General features: G+C 38.3%; 1 protein-coding gene across 1 annotated transcript in view; it reads right to left on the reverse strand.

Moving 5' to 3' along the window:
- The window catches only part of CCAR1 (cell division cycle and apoptosis regulator 1), a 52,673-nt gene extending 35,137 nt beyond the window's left edge, over positions 1-17,536 (reverse strand). The window contains exons 1-6 of the mRNA XM_058543310.1: positions 17,526-17,536; positions 16,344-16,465; positions 6,035-6,207; positions 5,567-5,611; positions 2,836-2,868; positions 383-576 (exon numbers count right to left, since the gene is read on the reverse strand). Of these exons, the coding sequence (XP_058399293.1) occupies positions 383-576; positions 2,836-2,868; positions 5,567-5,611; positions 6,035-6,207; positions 16,344-16,416 (518 nt within the window). The 5' untranslated portion in view covers positions 16,417-16,465; positions 17,526-17,536. The remainder of the gene's footprint in view (positions 1-382; positions 577-2,835; positions 2,869-5,566; positions 5,612-6,034; positions 6,208-16,343; positions 16,466-17,525) is intronic.
- Positions 17,537-20,442: the final 2,906 nt, after the last annotated feature.

Genomic DNA, 20,442 nt, shown 5'->3' on the forward strand with positions numbered 1-20,442 from the left:
ATCGGCACAGATGTTAGCTCAGGGCCAGTCTTCCTTGGTGAAAAGAGGAGGATTGGCATGGATGTTAGCTCAGGGCTGATCTTCCTCAAAAAAAAAAAAAAAAAAGAAAGAAAGAAAGAACAGAAAAAAAAAGAAATGCTAACTCACTCCCATAAAACATTTATAAAGATGTCACCACAAGTAGTTTATTAATAATCAAAAGATATCTTCAGTCACATTAGCCATCAAAAAAGGTCACATGTAAAAATATAATACAAGCTGAATGACTGAAACAGAAAATTATAACTAAACCACAATCCTATGCCTCAATTGAGTAGGTGTCCTATCAATACACTTAATGCTAAATATAAGAAGCCATCTGCCAACACCTAAAGAAGTTTACCTAAGCTGAAAGAATACATCTTCATCCACAAATCCAAACGTATCGTGTAGTTTTGTAACCACCCCTGTAAAAACACGCTGTTTCTGAGGCTGGGTTTGTTGCTGACTGGACCTTGGTGTTGGATATGATACAGTTATCTGTGCTGCAGGCTGAGGAGTAGACAGGCTAAGGCTTGTAGGCAGTGCAACAGCTGGCTATAAAAGAAAATCAACATCAAATTAACGTAATGATTTGAGATAGTCTAGAAATTAAAGACTACTTAAAACTAACTCAAAATGCTAAAAATAATTTATTTGAAGTTAGAAAACACACATGTACACCTTGAGAGCGAGAATCAAGTCTGAAATTTTGTTTTTTTTTAATCCATTTCATCATTAAGTTCCATAGATGAATGTTTTCACACGTTGTTCCAGGAAAAAAAAGATAACCCAGTGCAGTCAGTTTAAAAAACTGCATACTGTAGCCCTCTCTTAGAAATTCAAAATCGATAGTGGCATAATACTCAGGAAAGTCTTAGATAAGTGAAATAAGTCAGACAGAGAAAGACAAATATGTATGATTGCACTTACATGTGGAATGTAAAAAACCTAAAGAACTCATAGGAACAGAGAACAGATTGGTGGTTGCCAGAGGAGGTGGGGAGGGGGCATCCGTGAAAGTGGTCAGAAAGTACAAACTACCAATTATAAGATAGAGAAGTTCTGGGAAGTAACGCATAGCATGGTAACTATAGTTATACTGTATATCAGAAAGTTGCTAAGAGAAAAGATCTTAAAAGTTCTCAACAGAAGAAAAAATAATTGTAATTATGTGAGGTGATGCATGTTAACCAAACTTGTGGCAATCATGTTGCAATATATACATATATCAAATCGTTAAGTTGTACAACTTAAATTAATACAATGTTACATGTCAATTATATCTCAATAAAACGAAAAAAGAAAAAGTAACACTTTCATTGGTGTTTTCTGGCATAATCAAGCATGAATAACAATGTATTATTGATTAAAACTTCTGTATAAAAATAGAAATAAAATCGTTAAAAAAAAAGGAATAATTATCTAATTCAAGTCAAACTATGGAATTTGTTTTACACCTGCCCAATAAAACAAGTCTGTAAGTTCTACAATTAAAAAAAAAAAAAAAAAAAAAAGGAGAGTCCTATAGTATATAGTAAAGGAATTCAGCATTTCTTAAACTATGACCACAAAATTATTTTCTCATGAAATTTCTTTAACACCCTAAGACACTAAGGCTTCCTGGGCACACTTTTGGACATGCTATTCTAAGAAAACACAAACTTTTACAGCTTTTCTACTTAATCTGGAAATTCTACTACTGGAGATTGAAAATATGAAATAGCTGTTAGTCAATTTAAGTTCTTTAATAAAAAGAGAAAGTGAGGTTGGCTTCTCAATTGAAGCGTACTTCATTTTTTTGTGTGTGAGGAAGATTAGCCTTGAGCTAACATCCGATGCCAAGCCTCCTCTTTTTGCTGAGGAAGATTGGCCCTGGGCTAACATCCGAGCCCATCTTCCTCTACTTTACATGGGACACCACAACAGCATGGCTTGAGAAGCAGTACGTCGGTGCGCGCCCGGGATCCGAACCTGCAAACCCCGAGCCACCAAAGCGGAGGGTGCACACTTAACCGCTACGCCATCGGGCCGGCCCCGAAGTGTACTCTATTTTTAAAAAATAACAGATTCAAGACTAAAAAGGGTATGAAAGGTTATACAGTAATAAGCTGCTCCCCTACTCCTGTTCTCCAGCTACTGAGATGCCTAGTCACGAGGCAATCACTGTGACTAGTTATTATTAGAAGTTCCGATTCCTTCTTAACAGTTGCATAGCATTTCACTTTAAGTACATAGCAGGGGTCAGTGGATCATGGCCCATGGGCCAAATCCAGCCCAGAGCTTATGATTTTTGTATAGCTTATAAGCCAAGGATGGTTTTTACACTTTTAAAGAATTGTAAAAATGAAAAACATATATGCAACAGAGACCATAAGTGGTCCACAAAGCCTAAAACAGCACTACATATCAAAAGTTCAAAAGCTTTTTAATGTTGCTGAAGAATTAAGCTGATAATGTAACACAGTAACTTCACCTACTAAGATCAAGCTAAAAGATATAATGTGTGCAAAAAAACTTCCTAAAAATGTTAGCTAAAAGGAAATGTAAAAGCCAAAATCAGTATTAAGTTTAAAATAAGACCTGATATTTATTCAAACTAGATCACAGCTGGATCTACAATCGAAAACCATAAAAGAAAAAACAAAAACATGTTTTCCACCTTTATTTAATAATATAGTATTGCTAAACTATTACGTGAATCTAACAAATTTTCGTCTTTAAACTCTGAAAGAAAAACGAGAATAGGAATAAAACTTTGGACTACTCTTCATTCAGATATCCAAAAGACATAAAAATATTTTTTAACGAACTAACCTGTGTTAAAAGGGTCTGCTGAGGTTGCTGTAACTGAAAAAAGAAAAAACAAACAAAAACAGGAAAGAAAAAAGAAAAGGATCAATCAGAACTGTTGTTTCATAGATGCTTTATATAACAAGGTAAAATTCCTATTAAATAGGTACTTTATTTCTAATTAAGAAATATGTGAAAAGTAACAGAGGTCATTAGGTATAAGGTTTCCTGCAACTATTTTTTTTTTTTTTTGTGAGGAGGACCAGCCCTGAGCTAACATCCAATGCCAATCCTCCTCTTTTTTGCTGAGAAGACTGGCCCTGGACTACCATCTGCGCCCATCTTCCTCTACTTTATATGGGACACCGCCACAGCACGGTTTAACAAGCGGTGCATCGGTGCACACCCGGGATACGAACCAGCAAACCCCAGGCCACCGCAGAAGAGGGCGCGCATTTAACCGCTTGCGCCACTGGGCCGGGCCCTCCTGCAACTATTTTTAACTGCAAACTTGATATATAACTCATTCAATAACAATAAAGAAAATTATCTTTTTTGTTATTTCATAGGAATAAGACCCACAAAAAAACCACCTAAGTCCCTAGAGGGGAAGATTTCTACTTCTGCCATGTGTTAATTACCACACTACAGAAATGAATCCATATCATCAGTATGCTACTTGTATCAAAAATATCACTGGCTATCCAATTCACATATAATCCTAAAATGAGAAGTACTGCCAATGGTCAGACTCGCCACAGGCATGGGGACCATAAAGGACCACAGACTCTGACATACAGTTTTTCTGGCAATAGCAAGCATAACATTTCCAGAAAGTATAAAGAATTGGTGTGGGGGGGGGGATTTAAATACTCTGGAATAGAAACTTGACTTAAGCTAGGATAAAAGAACCTATATGAGATTCTAATTCAAAACACTGTTTACCTGGGGTCACCATGGATTTGGATTAGGGATAACTCTATCAAATTACTATTTTTCTGTAAGTCAAGAACATATGAGTAATGGCGTGCGCGTGTGTGTGTGTGTGTGTAAGATTAGCCCTGAGATAACATCCGCTGCCAATCTTCCTCTTTTTTGCTGAGGAAGATTGGCCCTGGGCTAACATCCATGCCTATCTTCCTCTGCTTTATATGGGACACTGCCACAGCATGGCTTCACAAGCAGTGCATCGGTCCACACCTGGGATCGGAACCTGCAAACCCCAGGCCGCCAAAGCGGAGCATGCGAACCTAATGGCTACACAACCGGGCCAGACCCGAGTAAAGGCATTTTTTAAGGCAAGAGCATTTGAGTATTGCCATTTTCATATGGTTCAACCTAACACATAATCTTTAGTAATGTATTTCATAACAGTAGTAAAATAAGTCTGAAGATATTTTGAAAACAAGATAGCCAACTTTTACATCAATCTCTTGTCAATTTTTTAGAAGATTAAAGCAATTACTAGTGAGATACTGTAATCTTCAGGGAAAATGCAATGCTTCTGAAGCCCCAAAGGACTTAAGCCAAGGAGGAAATTGAGCCATGGATCTAGCGACAAGAGTTTAGGGATTGAAAAGCCTCATGTTTCTCCACATTGTCTTTGGATCCAGTTTTTGGTCCTTCTCTCTTGTATCCCCTTTTCTTCTCCTGACTGCTATACTTTCCTGAAGCTTCTAAATGGCACTGAAAAGGAATGAAGACTACCTCTTAATCCTGGAAAAGCCTAGAGTGGGAGCTTAGGCTAGAAACTATCCAGATATCAGCAGAGCAAATTCTTTTTCCCTTGACATGCTTCTCCTTGGGTTCAGTTTTTCTAACCTCTTCCTCCCTCCCCAAAACCCCAGTACACAATTGTATATTCTAGTTGTAAGTCCTTCTAGTTCTTCTACGTGAGCTGCCACCACAACAAGACTACTGACAGACAAGTAGTGTGGTTCTGCACCTGGGGAATAGAACCTGGGCCACCGAAGTGGAGCACGCTGAACTTCAACCGCTAGACCATCCGGGCTGGCTCTCAACAGCTCTATTTTAATATTTTGTACATTGGGTTTCAATATAGAATTTCATTAAGGGAAAAAAAGGAGTGTTTTGTTGCTTTAAAAAAATAAAGGTTAAGCCAGCAGTCTATCTACAGTTTAGGCTTCCAGTGGAAAAAAGGAGCTTTTCTGGGCCGGCTCCATGGCTTAGCGGTTAAGTGCACGCGCTCCGCTGCTGGAGGCCTGGGTTCAGATCCCGGGTGGGCACCGCCGCACCACTTCTCCGGCCACGATGAGGCCGCGTCCCACATACAGCAACTGGAAGGCTGTGCAACTATGACATACAACTATCTACCGGGGCTTTGGGGGAAAAAAAATAAATAAAAATTAAAAAAAAAAGAAACCGGCTTTAAAAAAAAAGAAAAAAGGAGCTTTTCATTTTCACATATATTTAGTACATCACAGTAGGGCTGGAGGTTCCAGACAGGAATATTGAGCCAAAGACTCAATAATAGAGTGATTCCTTCCAGATTATCCTCTGCATGCACTCATAGGAACATGTGACAGACTGGCTGCTAGCTGAGGATTTGGGTTTTCAGGACCTCTCTCCTATCTTCCTCTCCCTTGGAGACATTCATCTACCTCATTTCCCCCATCCCAAAAGAATTCAAATTACACATTAAGGTAGCTGAGAGGAAATAAAATCTATGTAAATTGAATTTGGAACAAATGGCTATTTTTAAAATCAGTTTTTAACATGGAAAATATAAACCAACCTGTTGTTGCACACTATACAAGGCCTGCTGAGGTTGTGAATATTGCTGGAAAGAAAAAAGATTTTTCAAAAAACAACATGGATATTAGTTATCTGATTCTCAAAAAGTGGTATACATACATACATACAAATATATAACAAGAACTACACTAAAAAAAATTTTCTGGAACAGGTAAACTTCATCTAAAATATACAAAATGAGATTACTTAAACTCTGAGATCCATCAAGAACTAAATTTTGTTCAAATAATAAAGGTATAAGAACTGCCCAATTTACAAATTTAGACTATGCAACTATATTTCTCTGTTATGTCCTGGGCATATGTAATTTTTATCACTAGGAAGAAACAATAAGCACTTATAATAAAAACCCACAAGTATTCATTCTTCAAAAAGTAAAGGTACCTATCCTGGCTACTCAGATTTGATAGTTTTCTATGTTGCTTATTAAAACCTATTAAAGATTCACCTGTTGCAATGCAGCTGCTGCAGCTGCTGCTTGTTGCTGCAATGCTGCAGTCTGGGTTAACTGATAGTTTGCTGGGGTTTGTGTGGTAAGGCCTGCTGCTGCCAATGCAGTTTGCTGTGTATAAATGGTAGGAGATGCTCCAAGGAGTGATGGCTGCTGAACACCCAATGCAGCTAAAATGAGATTAAAAAGAGGAAAAAAAAAAATAAGATTATTTGGAAGCTTTCCAGGAATTTTCCATGAGTGCTAGTATGCATTATCCTCTGCCATTATCTAGTAAAAACCTCAAGTAAAATTTCAGTGATGCTTGTTGCCTGGCTGAATTTAACTGATTCACGTCCCACCCCAGATCCCAACGGCTTTAAAATGTTCATGTCATGATAGATATAACAAAAGATTATTCTACAAAATTAAACTATAAAATGAACCCAAGAAACCTTACCTAGACCAAGAGGCTAAAGTACCCTCAATAAGTATTTTTAGGAAGAAGTGTAGAAAATAAATTATCTTCCTTTATTAATATAGAATTTGTTTTATCTTCAAGCAGATGAGAATCATATATTAAGGACAGTGTTGCTGAAAGTGTTCCACCCTTAAAACTTCCTACTGGACAGAATTTTCATGTACTTCCACTTTGCATTAAAGAATTGTAAAACTAGGATACAGAACAACACTTTAAAAGCACAAAAAGTTTTTAATGTTAGTGCACTACTGTACAAAAGCAAGGAGAGATAAAATTAACCACACAGTGACTTAAAATGAGTATTTGCTTAAGACAAATAAGTGCGGGGAGAGCTCAGAATAACAGACTTAGACACTTAATGTTTAATTTATCCTTGGACAAGGCTAAAAGCTGAAGAGAACATGAGATTTTATTTGATGCTTTTATGTAATTTCATTAAATGCAAAAAAGCAATCAACTAAAAATTGTGGTCTAGCACTGCACTTTCCCAAATTGTATCTCCTGGAAAAATGACCAGTTCCCCAGGACAATAAAGTTCGAAAAAACAGGTCCAAGGTTTAAAAAGTTTGGGAAACAGCAAATCAAGCATATATTTTTACTGCAGGATTTCTCAGAGCCTTTATTATGCCACTAAGCATTATGAATCTCAGAGAGGTTGCCATAAAAGCAGTATTTGTTCATGCAACACTCCCTTTTCCAAGGCATCTTGCTTGTAACTGAGAATAACTTGAAAAAATACTGCTCTACAGCTATTAGTTAGTTAATAACTCTCTACAAAGAACAATATCGTGCCTTACAGGAAAAGAACAGAGAGCATTAATGTACTAACCAAAGCACCTAGTCTAGAATATCCCAAAAAATCTTCAGAAGTGTGAGGTTCATCATCAATCAGTTGTTTAAGAGTCCAGATTAATTTTATTCAAAAATAAAACAAACCAACAACAACATAAGACAAACATCCCAGAAATCATGTTTGGAATTCTTGACTATTACTAATTACTCCCTGATAAAACAGTGAAAAACACTGATTTTTAAAAATTACAAGAGGAGGAGAAAAAAAAAGCGGACAACCTAAGATGAGAAAAAACCTTCCAAATGTCCTAAACAAAAAGTGCTAAATCCTTGCCACACTAATCTTTTATTTTTTCTTTTGTTTTTAAGGTAAGTTAGATGTCACAGACAGGCAGAAAGGAAAAACCAGGACTAATTAAATGAATTTAAACAGAAAGAAGTAGGGAATATCTTAACACCAATGTAAGTTCAAAATGAGGTTAACTGCAATGAGAATAGAGAAAAAGGTACCAAAATCTAGGGCACAGGTTCTAACCAGTGGGTCATCTTCTTCACCTTCTGAAATTGTACGCAAAATCACAGATCAAAAAGTCCAAAATTTTCATCAGGGGGGCCGGCCCGTGGTGTAGCGGTTAAGTGCGCGTGCTCCGCTGCTGGCGGCCCAGGGTTCGGATTCTGCATGCGCACTGATGCACCACTTGTCAGGCCATGTGGCGGCGTCCCATATTAAGTGGAGGAAGATGGGCACAGATGTTAGCCCAGGGCCAGTCTTCCTCAGCAAAAAGAGGAGGATGGGCGTGGATGTTAGCTCAGGGCTGATCTTCCTCACACACACACAAAAAAAAATTCAAAATCTTCATCAGATTTTCAACTATGGATTGAAGTAGACCCAAAAAAGGTTAAGAATCACTGTTCTACAATAGAAGCAAAATTCTCATGTAGACACAAGACAGGCAAAGACCTTAGGAAAAATTATCAGTACTTTAAATTCTAAGAATGACATGTCAAATGACATGTCATTGTCAAATGACATTTGACAAAAGTAACATCCATGATTCAAATATCATACCCATCTCCTTTATCCACCAGAGCGCTGACCTCAGATCTGCTCTGCTTCAGTCTGCTGTTATCAATTTCCAGAACCCTAGATAATAGTGATAGTTGCCACAGCAGAAGGGCTCAGAGCCAATATCTCAGAAAGTCTATTTTTTTCCTGTAGTTTTTCTAGGTGTTCTGGACCCTGGCAGCATCCAGCAGCCCAGTAGTAAGTAGATGGGATGATAGCTGATACCCACACATCTCTTTCCTACTGTTGACAGTCAATATGACAAATTAGAAACTACAAAACAGATTAATTGGTAATGAAAGGTTCAACTGACAGGAGAAATTTATGGGAAATAAATTTACATTCTAGCAGTTGCTTCATACCACTAATTAGTTAATTCAAATTTTGTGAAATCACCATGCATGTGGTCGTGGCTTTTTTAAGTCTGTAAAACAGCTCTTTTTTCAAATCATTTACATTTGAGATTTTAATCTCCATAAATTATATTTCCTTAATATTTATTAATGCTCCCCTTTCTTGTGGATATCTGAGAAGCTATTCTTGAATATTTGTACACAGCATTCTCCATTCTTCATGCAAATTATTATACTCAATATTCTGCAAAATAATTCTACAACTTGCAAAGTACAAAGGCATTAATCTCTGATTTACTCTTTCTCCCTAGGTTAACTGGCCAGACACTTGTCAATAGAAGATCTTTTCCAATTACCCCCATTGGAACAGTGTGTTCATTTATCTGCACCTGATGTGAGGTGATTGTTGAAGGTCTCATGACCGATCTGAGACAGGTACGCTTATCACTATGTATCAGTACTTCCACAGACAAACCTATGAAATGAGCCCTAAATGACCACAGGCTACCAGGTAAAACAGTAAATTTAAGGGCTAAGTTTTCTGAAACCATTAAGGACAAATGTAGAATATATTATTTTCTAAAATGTAAAATCAGTTTCACATGACTGAAATTTTCATGTTATGATATACTAGTTATTATTTACTCAATACCAGTGAACACACCTTTAAAAACACAAAAGAGGTACCTGTCCCTTGTCTCTTGTCCCTTAATCTTATAAAACTCGCTGTTAAATTTAAAAATCCTTATTATCTTTATACCTTGGTGCTCTGTCTTTACTAAGATGAGTCATCCGTCTGAAACGATGAATAAAATTCAAAACCTCAAACTGGCTCAAGAAACTTTATTTTTCCACCTTTTACAAAATTATTTAAAGTACTGGTCAAGCAATGCTTCATCCTGTGAAATTTCCATATATCGATACATGTTCAAAAAGTAATCTCACACTATTTGGAAAGAAAAACAATATGAAGATGTAAGGGATTGTCTTTATAACTTGTGGATTTACTAAAATACTTATAAACCAAGATTTTGAATCAAGTGAACAAATCTTCTAAATGTCATCTTCTACTCAACATCTTTCCTAAGAAGTGCTCTTTAAAGATTAGATTTCACACAAATACAAAACTTTGATGCTCCCCTGTACAGATAACTTTCTTACAACCAGATAACTTACTGGTCAATCCTTGCTGTGGCTTTTGAGGTTCTATTCTAAGCCCATAATGTACCCAATGACTGGAAATATCCGTTACCTTTCAAGAACAAGAAATTAAGGCATTAAGAATAAGAAATGAAGAATAACAAATGAAGGGTGTCAAAAGGTACAAACTTCCGGTTATATGAAAATAAATACCTCATAAGGATGTTAAGAAAAAAAAAAGAGGGGCCAGTCTGGTGGTGTAGTGGTTAAGTGTGCATGCTCCACTTCAGTGGCCTGGGGCTCGCAGGTTCGAATCCTGGGTGCGCACCAACGCACTGCTTGTCAAGCCATGCTGTGGCGGCGTCCCACATAAAACAGAGGAAGACGGGCCTGGATGTTAGCCCAGGGCCAATCTTCCTCAGGAAAAAGAGGAGGATTGGCATCAGATGTTAGCTCAGGGCTAATCTTCCTCACATAAAAAAAAGAAACAAAAGGAAAGAGATTAAGGCACAAATTAGGATTTTAAATATAACATATTCCAGGTGTTGTAATCTTCTATAACTGCATTGTTCCATACACTAGTCACCAGCCATGTGTTGCTATTTCACCTTAAATTAGTGAAAATTAAATAAAATTAGAAATTCAGTTCCTCAGTCACACTAACCACATTTCAAGTGCTCAATAGCCACATGTGGCTAGTGGCTACCATATCAGACAATGAAGACACGTATAGAATATATCCATCATCACAGAAAGGTCTACTTAGCGGACAGTGCTGCTCTATAAGGAAGAGGCAAAGCCTTAACCAAACTAAATCAATGTTATATGGGGTTCTTATAGTCTCTATAAAGATTAATATCCTAGCAGACAATAGCTCTTACACTCTCTTGAACTCCCATGGAAGTGATGACTAGTAATCGTGGCCAGTCTCTTCTAGCTACTACTCAAATAATTGTTGGTCAACCCTCCCAGGCAGTTGAAGACACCATTTGTAATGTCATACAATTTCTTCCAACCTTAATTGCCTCTGATATTTACCTAGTTTTCAACCCCATTTTTTTTCAAGGAGTCTTGTATCACCCAAAGTTAACATTCAAACTTTCAATGTTACTTCCAATACATTTTCAGCTATAATAGATCAAAGTTATTTCCCAGATCATAAAACACAGTACTACAGAAGCCACAACTGCATAAACATTCAACTGTTGTACACTCAACTCAGGATAGAGAGATCGGGCACTCACTGGTTTATGGTATGCTATGTTAACGCAGCTCTCACTGGATGAAAGCACAAGTAACAGAGGCACGCTCAGAGGATGAGGAAAAAAATACGCATCAACAATGAGCCTTAATAGATCGTATGTGCATTTTTTTACTCTTAGAAAAATGTTTTAGAGACAATTTGCTATTACACAGCACTCACAGTATCTAAAAAGGGGAAGCCACACCAGTAGCAATCCTCCTTTTCTACCAAATGAGTTGGAAACATCCAAGTCTATCAAGGGTTAACTAATCTAAGTGAAGTATACATAGTACATCAGCGATGATTCGTTTGAAAAAGACCATGCATCTTGGAATTTAACAACTTGAGCTGCTGATTCAAGAGACTGGGCTTTTAAAAGATGACCACTGGGTCAGAATGAAGAGGTAGGAAAAATGGAATCACAGTTAAAACACTGTATTGGTATTAGCTCCAGTCACCTGTGTTAAAGCACCACGTATCACTATAGTTTTAACTCCTGAACTAGATCATTTTTCTCTATAGCCAGAATGCAGTCATCTTACAAATGGTCAAAGGAAATAAGCGTGAAAATGAGTGAGAAATGAGTGAGTCTGAATCTGCTAAATCCAACCCCACACTTAAATATTGTTGCAATTATACACATATACACATGCAAATATGTTGAGTCAAACATACTGAAGGCACCCCTAGTCAATATAATTGACGTAATGGCTACTTAAAGATTCAATCAGTGATTTGCCAGCTCACTCTCTCAATGTCTCTTTACATGACAGAAAACTGTTAGACTTTCAAACCTAAAAGCTCTGGTCCCAAGTATGACTGCTGCTGAATACGTACCACAGTACTTCAGCAAGGAGATAGAAAAATAGGGTAAATATTAAGAACAAGCATTTCAGTGTGGGAGAAATGAGAAATGGGGCTGGAAACACAGAAGACCTTGGTATTCTAAATGTCCTTAAAGACATTTTTGCAAATGAATAAAAGAATAGAGTAATGGAAGATACAATGAACCACAATTCTGAGGTCCTAACATTGCTCTTCTGTGACCTTCTGTGAGACCTAAACAAATTTCTTCACCATTCTAGGGCTCAATTTCCTCATCTGTTAGAGAAAGGAGTTGAGACAGAATCTAGCTCCAGCTTCTTCCAGCTTTGAAAAATTCTGTGATTTAGATAGAAATTATGCTTTAGGACTATCAAGTTATCTGAGACACACACTGGAGCTGGGGGACAAATTAGTAGTAGTATATCCAGTAAGAAAGAGAGGAAGCCAATAAAAGCAGTTAGAACTAAATAAAGGATAATAAATATAGAGCATCATCACCAAGTGAGAGAGGGAGAAAAGAGCTTCCTGACTTAAGTGAAGGGATCTATGGTAAGCACTGTGGATTAGGATATAAAGGTTTGGGAAAGGTAGGGCAGGGCCTGAAAGTTAGGTGAGAGACTCTGGCATAGGAGCTATGCAGTTACCCAAATGTGAAGTGCAGAGAGCCTAAATGTAAAATGGAGGAGTATAGTCGAGGCATTTTCACAAGGGAAAAAAGTCAAGGGTCTGATATATGATTGAATATGTGGGTTAAAGGAAAAGAAAATTAAAGGTGACAGACAATGCCATCTAGGAATTACTGACTCTCTTTAACTGAATAGGCTCAGCATCAAAATTAACCAGAAACAACTAAAATACTGATAGATTTCAGCAATAAACTGCTAGTGTGCAAGCTTTTATTGAAGTTTTTAATATTATTTTAAATATCTCATCTGTGTGAATGCACTCAAATTTTCAAATCACTGGTTAGCTGAGAATTTTCAGTTAGTGCAAATACAAAATAACCTTGCCAGAAAATGTAATAGCAAAGGCATTAGCTGAACAAAACCACGTTAAGCTATATACAAAAAGTAAACAGTGGTAATTTTTATATGCTTTCAGGTGAAAACAAGTCAGAAATACAGACACAAAGATCAAAATACTTCATTTGAGTTGAATTATTCAGTTAACCTTTTTCTGTTGTACGGTCATTTGATTTATGATAGTGGCCTCTGAAACTAATATATCTGGCATATTTCAATAGGAACATTTTTTTTTTTTAAACTGGCACCTACACTATTACCCTAATTAAGTCCTTTTAATGTGCTTTGTTAAAATTTCTTCTCAAATTATATTTGAATCTGCCAGGAGAAAACTTAAGGTATTATACTAGGTTAAAATGCTCTCCACTGAGGATAAAGAAGATGTGGTATACATATATATATCCATATATATCCATATACACACACACACACACACACACACACACACACACACAATGGAATACTACTCAGCCATTAAAAAAAAAAAAAAAAGACAAAATCGTCCCATTTGCAACAACATGGATGGACCTTGAGGGTATTATGTTAAGCAAAATAAGCCAGATAGAGAAAGACAAACACCGTATGATTTCACGCATATGTGGAAGATAAATACATGGACAAAGAGAACAGATTAGTGGTTACCAGAGGGGAAGGGGGTTGCGGGGTGGGCATAAGGGGTAAAGGGGCACATATATATGGTAACAGACAAACAATAACGTACACTTAAATTTCACAATGTTATAAACTATTATGACCTCAATAAAATAAAATTTAAAAAAATAAAAAAGATTTAAGGGGGCCGGCCCAGTGGCGCAAGCGGTTAAGTGTGCGCGCTCCGCTGCGGCGGCCCGGGGTTCGCTGGTTTGGATCCCGGGCGCGCACCAACGCACTGCTTGGTAAGCCATGCTGTGGCAGCGTCCCATATAAAGTGGAGGAAGATAGGCACCGATGTTAGCCCAGGGCCGTCTTCCTCAGCAAAAAAAAAAAGAGGAGGATTGGCGGATGTTAGCTCAGGGCTGATCTCCTCACAAAAAAAAAAAAAAAGATTTAAGGAGGAACACCATAATAAATGCAGGTCTTGATTTTTCTGCCCATCACAGATGTAAGATCCCTTTAAGAATTAAAAAAAAAAAAAGTTCTCCATTGAAATTAGGTGTAAATAAGACATATTTTAATTGCCTCAGGATTGAAAAAAATTTAACTGACAGAAATTTGTACGGCTCTGAGAATCAGTTCTAACAAGGTGAGATAATAATTAGTCAAAAAGACTTTAAGATGAAAGCAAGAAAACATCAAGCTTTCAGGAAGCAGCCCAAAATACAACACCTAGAAATTAAACATTAAAAAAAAAACAATATCACTAGAGAGTTCCATTTAGAGCCTACTCCAGGATTTTTATAGGACAGCTAAGGGTAGATGATAACAAAACACCTTCCTGCTTACTGAAGTCATGATGTATCAATAAAATTTTAGATTTTGCAGGACCAGCCCAGTGGCATAGCAGTTAAGTTCGCACATTCCACTTCAGCGGCCCAGGGTTCACTGGTTCAGATCCTGGGTGCAGACCTACTCACTGCTCATCAAGCCATGCTGAGGCAGCATCCCACACAGAAGAGCTACAACTCTACCACTATGATACACAACTACGTACTGGGGCTTTGGGGTGAAAAAAGAGAAAAGAGAAGACTGGCAACAGATGTTAGCACAGGGCCAATCTTCCTCAAAAAAAAAAAAAGATTTAGATTTTGAAAAACTCTGATTAATGATAGGTCCAAGAAAATCCATAAATAATTTTTTTCTTTTCTTTTCTTTTTTTTTTTTTTTTGGTGAGGAAGATTGGCCCTCAGCTAACATCTGTGCCAATCTTCCTCTATTTTGTATATGGGATGCCACCACAGCATGGCTTGATGAGGTGTGCAGGTCTGCACCCAGGATCCGAACCCACGAACCGGGGGCCACCGAAGGGGAGCATGCAAACATTTAATCACTATGCCACTAAGCCAGCCCCCCTAAATAATTTCTTACAGCACAAATACAAGCTCTGTTTACATAAATCCTATTATTTACATTTGGACTCTCTATTGCCAAATATGGAAAGGGAAACCTATATTTACTATTGACTGTCTTTGACAAGTTTTATAAACCTTTGGTGTTTCCTTTGCTCAGTCTTAAAATAAAAACAAGAGAGTACAATGTACATTTAAGTAATTACAGTACAAATGTTCAGAGCTACAGACAATAGAATTGTACCATAATGGCTATTTTAGTGGAACAATACAGATATGAATTTAAAACAAATTATATGCAGAAAAAGCCAGGTAAAACATGCTTAGTTTACCAAAATACCAATATACAGCACTTGCTTCTGGACACACAGTAGTTGCTAGTAATTCATGTTTCATCAAAACTAAGTCAATACCAGATTCCCCATTCTTTAACACAGAGGAAAAATACTTGAATCTGAATTAAATATAATCTATAACTATTATTTCACATTATTTTCTGTTGCCTACAGAAGTAACTATGGATCATTTAACCCCCCAAATCAAGAGTAATTAAAACACTAAAATATCCATTTCTTTAAGGAGAAAGGTCACCTACATAACTAATCATGTCCATCAAATTTTAGAACACCCAAGTTAGAAGATCACAGAGTCTCTGCAACTGACCTCGAACTACAAAACAGATATTTTAAGTAAAACAAAAACTAGTATCAGACATGTCATAAATAAAAATACATTCAAATTAACAGAATAACCTGCAACTTTTCTGAGTATTCAAAGAAATTCAAAACTTCATTCTATAGAAGCCTTGGGAAACTTAAGATTCAAACCATAAGTCAAGAAATGGGAAAAAAACTTCTTCCTAACAGCAATGAGAAGAAACTTATTGAAACACATTTTCAGTGACATTTTTTGTTGACTTTATTTTGAAAATGTAAATATTCATTTACTTTTATATCTATTTATCTTTTCCCTTTGCTTGATAAATTCTTTAGAGTTCATTTTTCTACTTTAAAACCAAACAACTGAGAACCACAATCATATACAATTTTCCATAACATATGGATTTTTACTACATTTATTTTTACATACAACTTGTGAATACTGACACCTTAACATGTCAAATGAGTTAAACTCTAATGAATGAGTGGCTGCTAACCTCCAACATAAATCAATTAACAGTTAATCAATTTACTGTTTGAAAAACTATAAAACTGTCCAAACTGCAGTGTAAAACAGATTTTTTGCTAGTAGTTGATCTATGAATTTTTAAAAGGAGCTTCACAGATAAACTTAAAAGATACATTATTTGCAAACATTTTACAATATTATGCATAGCCTAATTCTCATAGTTATAACACGTCCTCCTCATATTTACAGTACATGTGTTCAGTAGCCTGACCTGGCTGAGATACCGCAGTGGCTGTAAACTGAGTAGCCCAGGGCGGATTCTTCTGTCCTCCAAACTGAGCCATGAAGAAAGAGGAAAAAAACCTTCTCCTGTTTTTCTTCTATAGCAGAGATCTATTAAGAAAGGATTCACATTTTAAAGTTCAACCAAACTATAAATATCACAAAAGTATTATTGTAAGACATTTAATTTGTCAAGGGCATCTTCATAGATCTAGGTATAAACAATAATGGGCATGTGAACGTCCAACATGCAGCAAAAACATTGTACATCAAGTAGTTCACCAAAAGAACCCAATTTCAATATATGACATTCAGGGTAACCTTACAAAAAAGGTACTTCTTTCTGCGACTACAAACCGTCACATTTAAACAGAAGACCATCTGCGTTATCCACCCAATTCTTAACAATAAGTTCACAGCTTTATGTTCAAAGGCAATATAGCCTGCGTGGTTTTTTTGGCAATGAGTTGGGGAATGAAAGTGATGAAGCCAATAACGGAAACTGGGACGAGACACCAAATAAAGGTATTTAAGAATATCATTCAGATAACGAACATCTCCTCACTTTCTCGAGTAGGAAAGGAACTGGGGCTCCTTTTCTCTCCCCTCCCTCGAGGAGAAAGGCAGTTGAATTAACGGATGCCCCTTTAAAGAACCATCCCGAAGACCCCTCCCCCCAAAATCAAGCCAGAAAAGGCAAAGATCTCAGCCCGCGCATCCTCTCCTTCCCCCCGCGACTCGGAGGGACCAGAGCTCTGCCATCTACCTTCCTCCAACCCTAGCTCCTCGCGGGCCGCAGACCAGAGAAGGCGGAATCCTCCGTCCCACAAGCCTGGGCGAAGCGCCAACGGGAGGACACCGGGACCCCTGGTCCCCTTAACCTCCGCGCCGGGAGGAGAAAGCCTCCATCCCCCAACACCCGCGCCGCCGCGAGCTGCCCCGACGCCCCGGGCCGGAAACCAGGAGGCTAGAGCCGCAGCGGCTCAGGAACGACCGAGGGCGGTCGGCAGTCCCTCCGGGGGCGCCAGCGCGAGGCTGAGGGGCGCTGGGGGCACCTGAGGGGCCGCGGGGGAAAAAGCCAGGCGGTGGGGGAGGGGCCGGCCGCGCGGGGCCTGCTCCGACCTGCACAAAAGGGACCGCGTCCCTCCCGCCCCAGGCTCAAGAGTCCCACCGTCGTCGGCCTATGGACGCCGTGCTACCAAAACGGTCGCTCCCGGCCCTTTCGCAGATCTGGTAGCACGTTAAGAAGCACGGCTCGGCCACCGCCGCTCCAACCGCGAGGACCAGACCTTCACCTGAATCGCGTCCCGGCTAGCACCGAAGCCATTTCAAACCCATCAGCCTTAGGCGCATGCGCCAACTCCCCCTCTTCCTCCACGCCGCTCCCCTCCTCCCCGTCTCCCCGAGGAACGGCGCTGACGGATCTACGTTCTACGTGCGCGCTCTCCAGCTCGCCCTCCATACGCTCACCCTTTTCATTACGCGGCTAGAACTACAGCGCGCCTAAGAAGAGTTACCTAGGCTTCGCATAACAATGAGCCGGGCTGTGTCAATGGAAAATCTCTGAGGAAAAGGCTTTCGAGAGTGTGGGAAGGAGAGAATCGGAAGTCACGTGATGAGATGAGCCCTCCGCCATTTTGTGTTTTTTCGCCATTTTTTCTTCTAGTTCAAGTACTTGAAAGAATGGCCATACCCTGTGGCATCTTTTTTTTTTTAAGATAAAATTCACTTAGCATATAATTCACTGTTTTAAATATTTTATATTGTATAATCAGTGGCTCTTAGTATATTCATAAGATCGTGCAACCGGCATCACCTCCACCCTTAAAAGAAACCCCTATTCATTAAGGAGTGACTCCTTAATCCCTTCTCCCTCCAGCCACTGGCAACCAGTAATCTGCTTTCTGTCTCTATGGATTTGCCTGTCCTTGCATTTCATATTAATAGAATCATACAATATATGGCCTTTGTGTCTGGCTTCAGTAACTTACTATATTGTTTCCAAGGTTACTGTAGCATGTATCAGTACTTCATTCCATTTTATGGCTAAAACTATTCTTTTAAATGGATAATACCACATTTTATTTATCTATTAGTCATTTGAATATTTGGATTGTCTCTAGTCTTTGGCTATTATGAATAATGCTGCTATGAACATTCACATACAAGTTTTTGTTTGAACTCTTATTGTCAGTTCTCTTAGGTGTAGACCTAGGAGTGGAGTTCTGGATCACATGGACCTTATATACTTAACTTTTTGGAGGAATCACCAACCTGTTTTCACCAGTTTACATTCCTGTTAGCATTATACCACATCCTCTCCACCTTTTATTTTTCTTTTTGAATTTTATTATTATAGCTATCTTAGTGGGTGTGAGGCGGTTTTCATTAGTATTTACCACATGATTAATAATATTGAGAATCTTCTTGGCCATTTGTATATCTTCTTGGAGAAATGTCTACTCAAGTCTTTTGATTCCCTCCCACACTTTCTGGCGATGTTTTTGTGTGTGGTAAAGTATATATAACATAAAAATTTATTATTGTAACCATTTTTAAAAGCCTACGATTCCGGGCGGCCCTGTGGTGTAGTGGTTAAGTGCACGTGCTCCGATGCTGGTGGCCCAGGTTCTGAGCCCGGGTGGCACCGATGTGCCACTTGTCAGGCCATGCTGTGGCGGTGTCCCACATAAAGTGGAGGAAGATGGGCACTGATGTTAGCTCAGGGCCGGTCTTCCTCAGCAAAAAGGAGGAGGATCAGCATGGATGTTAGCTCAGGGCTGATCTTCCTCACACACACAAAAAAGCGTACAATTCAGTGGCATAAAACACATTCACAGTGCTATACAACTGTCACCTTGCCTCAATTTTAGACTTGGTTATCTTTTTTTGTGTGTAGTTTTAAGAGTTCTAGTTCTGCATACTAGATCTTTATCAGAGATATGATTTGCAAATATTTTGTCCCTTTCTATGGGTTATCTTTTCACTTTCTTAATAGTGTCTTTTCATGCACACAACTTACTAATTTTTCTTGAAGTTGAACTTACCTATTTTTTTCTTTTGTTTCTTTTTTTTTTAAAATAATTTTATTTATTTTCCCCCCAAAGCCCCAGTAGATAGTTGTATGTCATAGTTGCACATCCTTCTAGTTGCTGTATGTGGGACGTGGCCTCAACATGGCCGGAGAAGGGGTGCGTCGGTGTGTGCCTGGGATCCGAACCCAGGCTGCCAGTAGCAGAGCGCGGGTACTTAGCCACTAAGCCACGGGGCTGGCCCGGTTTTGTTTTTTAAATTGAAGTTTTCAATCCATTTAGAATTTATCCTAGGGTAAGGAGTGAGGTAAGAATCCAACTTTCTTTATTCCACATGGCTACTGGGTTGTTCTAACTATTCATTGAATAATCCTTTATTTCCCCACTGATTTGAAATGCCACTCTTAAAATATAGCAATTCTCCATATGTGTTTAGGTTTACTTCTGGATTCCTGTTCTGTTCTACTGATCTATTATTGATTACGCCCTAACCATATTCTTTCAATTATTGTAGCTTTGTAAAATATTTTAATTTTAATATTGAGTAAAACCAGTATTCCTTCATTACTCTCCTTCCTTGCCCCTCTGAATTTATTTGGCTATTCCTTATTCCATATGAACTTTATTTTTTTATTTTTTATAATTTTATTTATTCATTTATTTTTCCCCCAAAGCCCTAGTAGATAGTTGTATGTCATAGTTGCACATCCTTTTAGTTGCTGTATGTGGGACGTGGCCTCAGCATGGCCGGAGAAGCGGTGCGTCAGTGCGCGCCCAGGATCCGAACCCGGGCTGCCAGCAGCGGAGTTCCCTCACTTAACCGCTAAGCCACGCAGCCGGCCCCTCCATGTAACTTTAAAGTAAGCTTGTCTTGTTCCTCCCAGAATATCCTGTAGGTGGTATTTTTATCAGGATTTCTCTAAACATATAGCTTAAATTAGTGATAACTAATTGTCAGCCATGGATCCAACTAGGAATTTTATCTCATTTTTACTTCAAGCTGGTAAATTGGGACTTAGTGATGATATTTAAGTTACCATTGTGATGTAGTGTGCT

This window comes from Diceros bicornis, chromosome 6 (assembly GCF_020826845.1).
Source record: "Diceros bicornis minor isolate mBicDic1 chromosome 6, mDicBic1.mat.cur, whole genome shotgun sequence".
Classification (NCBI taxonomy): domain Eukaryota; kingdom Metazoa; phylum Chordata; class Mammalia; order Perissodactyla; family Rhinocerotidae; genus Diceros; species Diceros bicornis.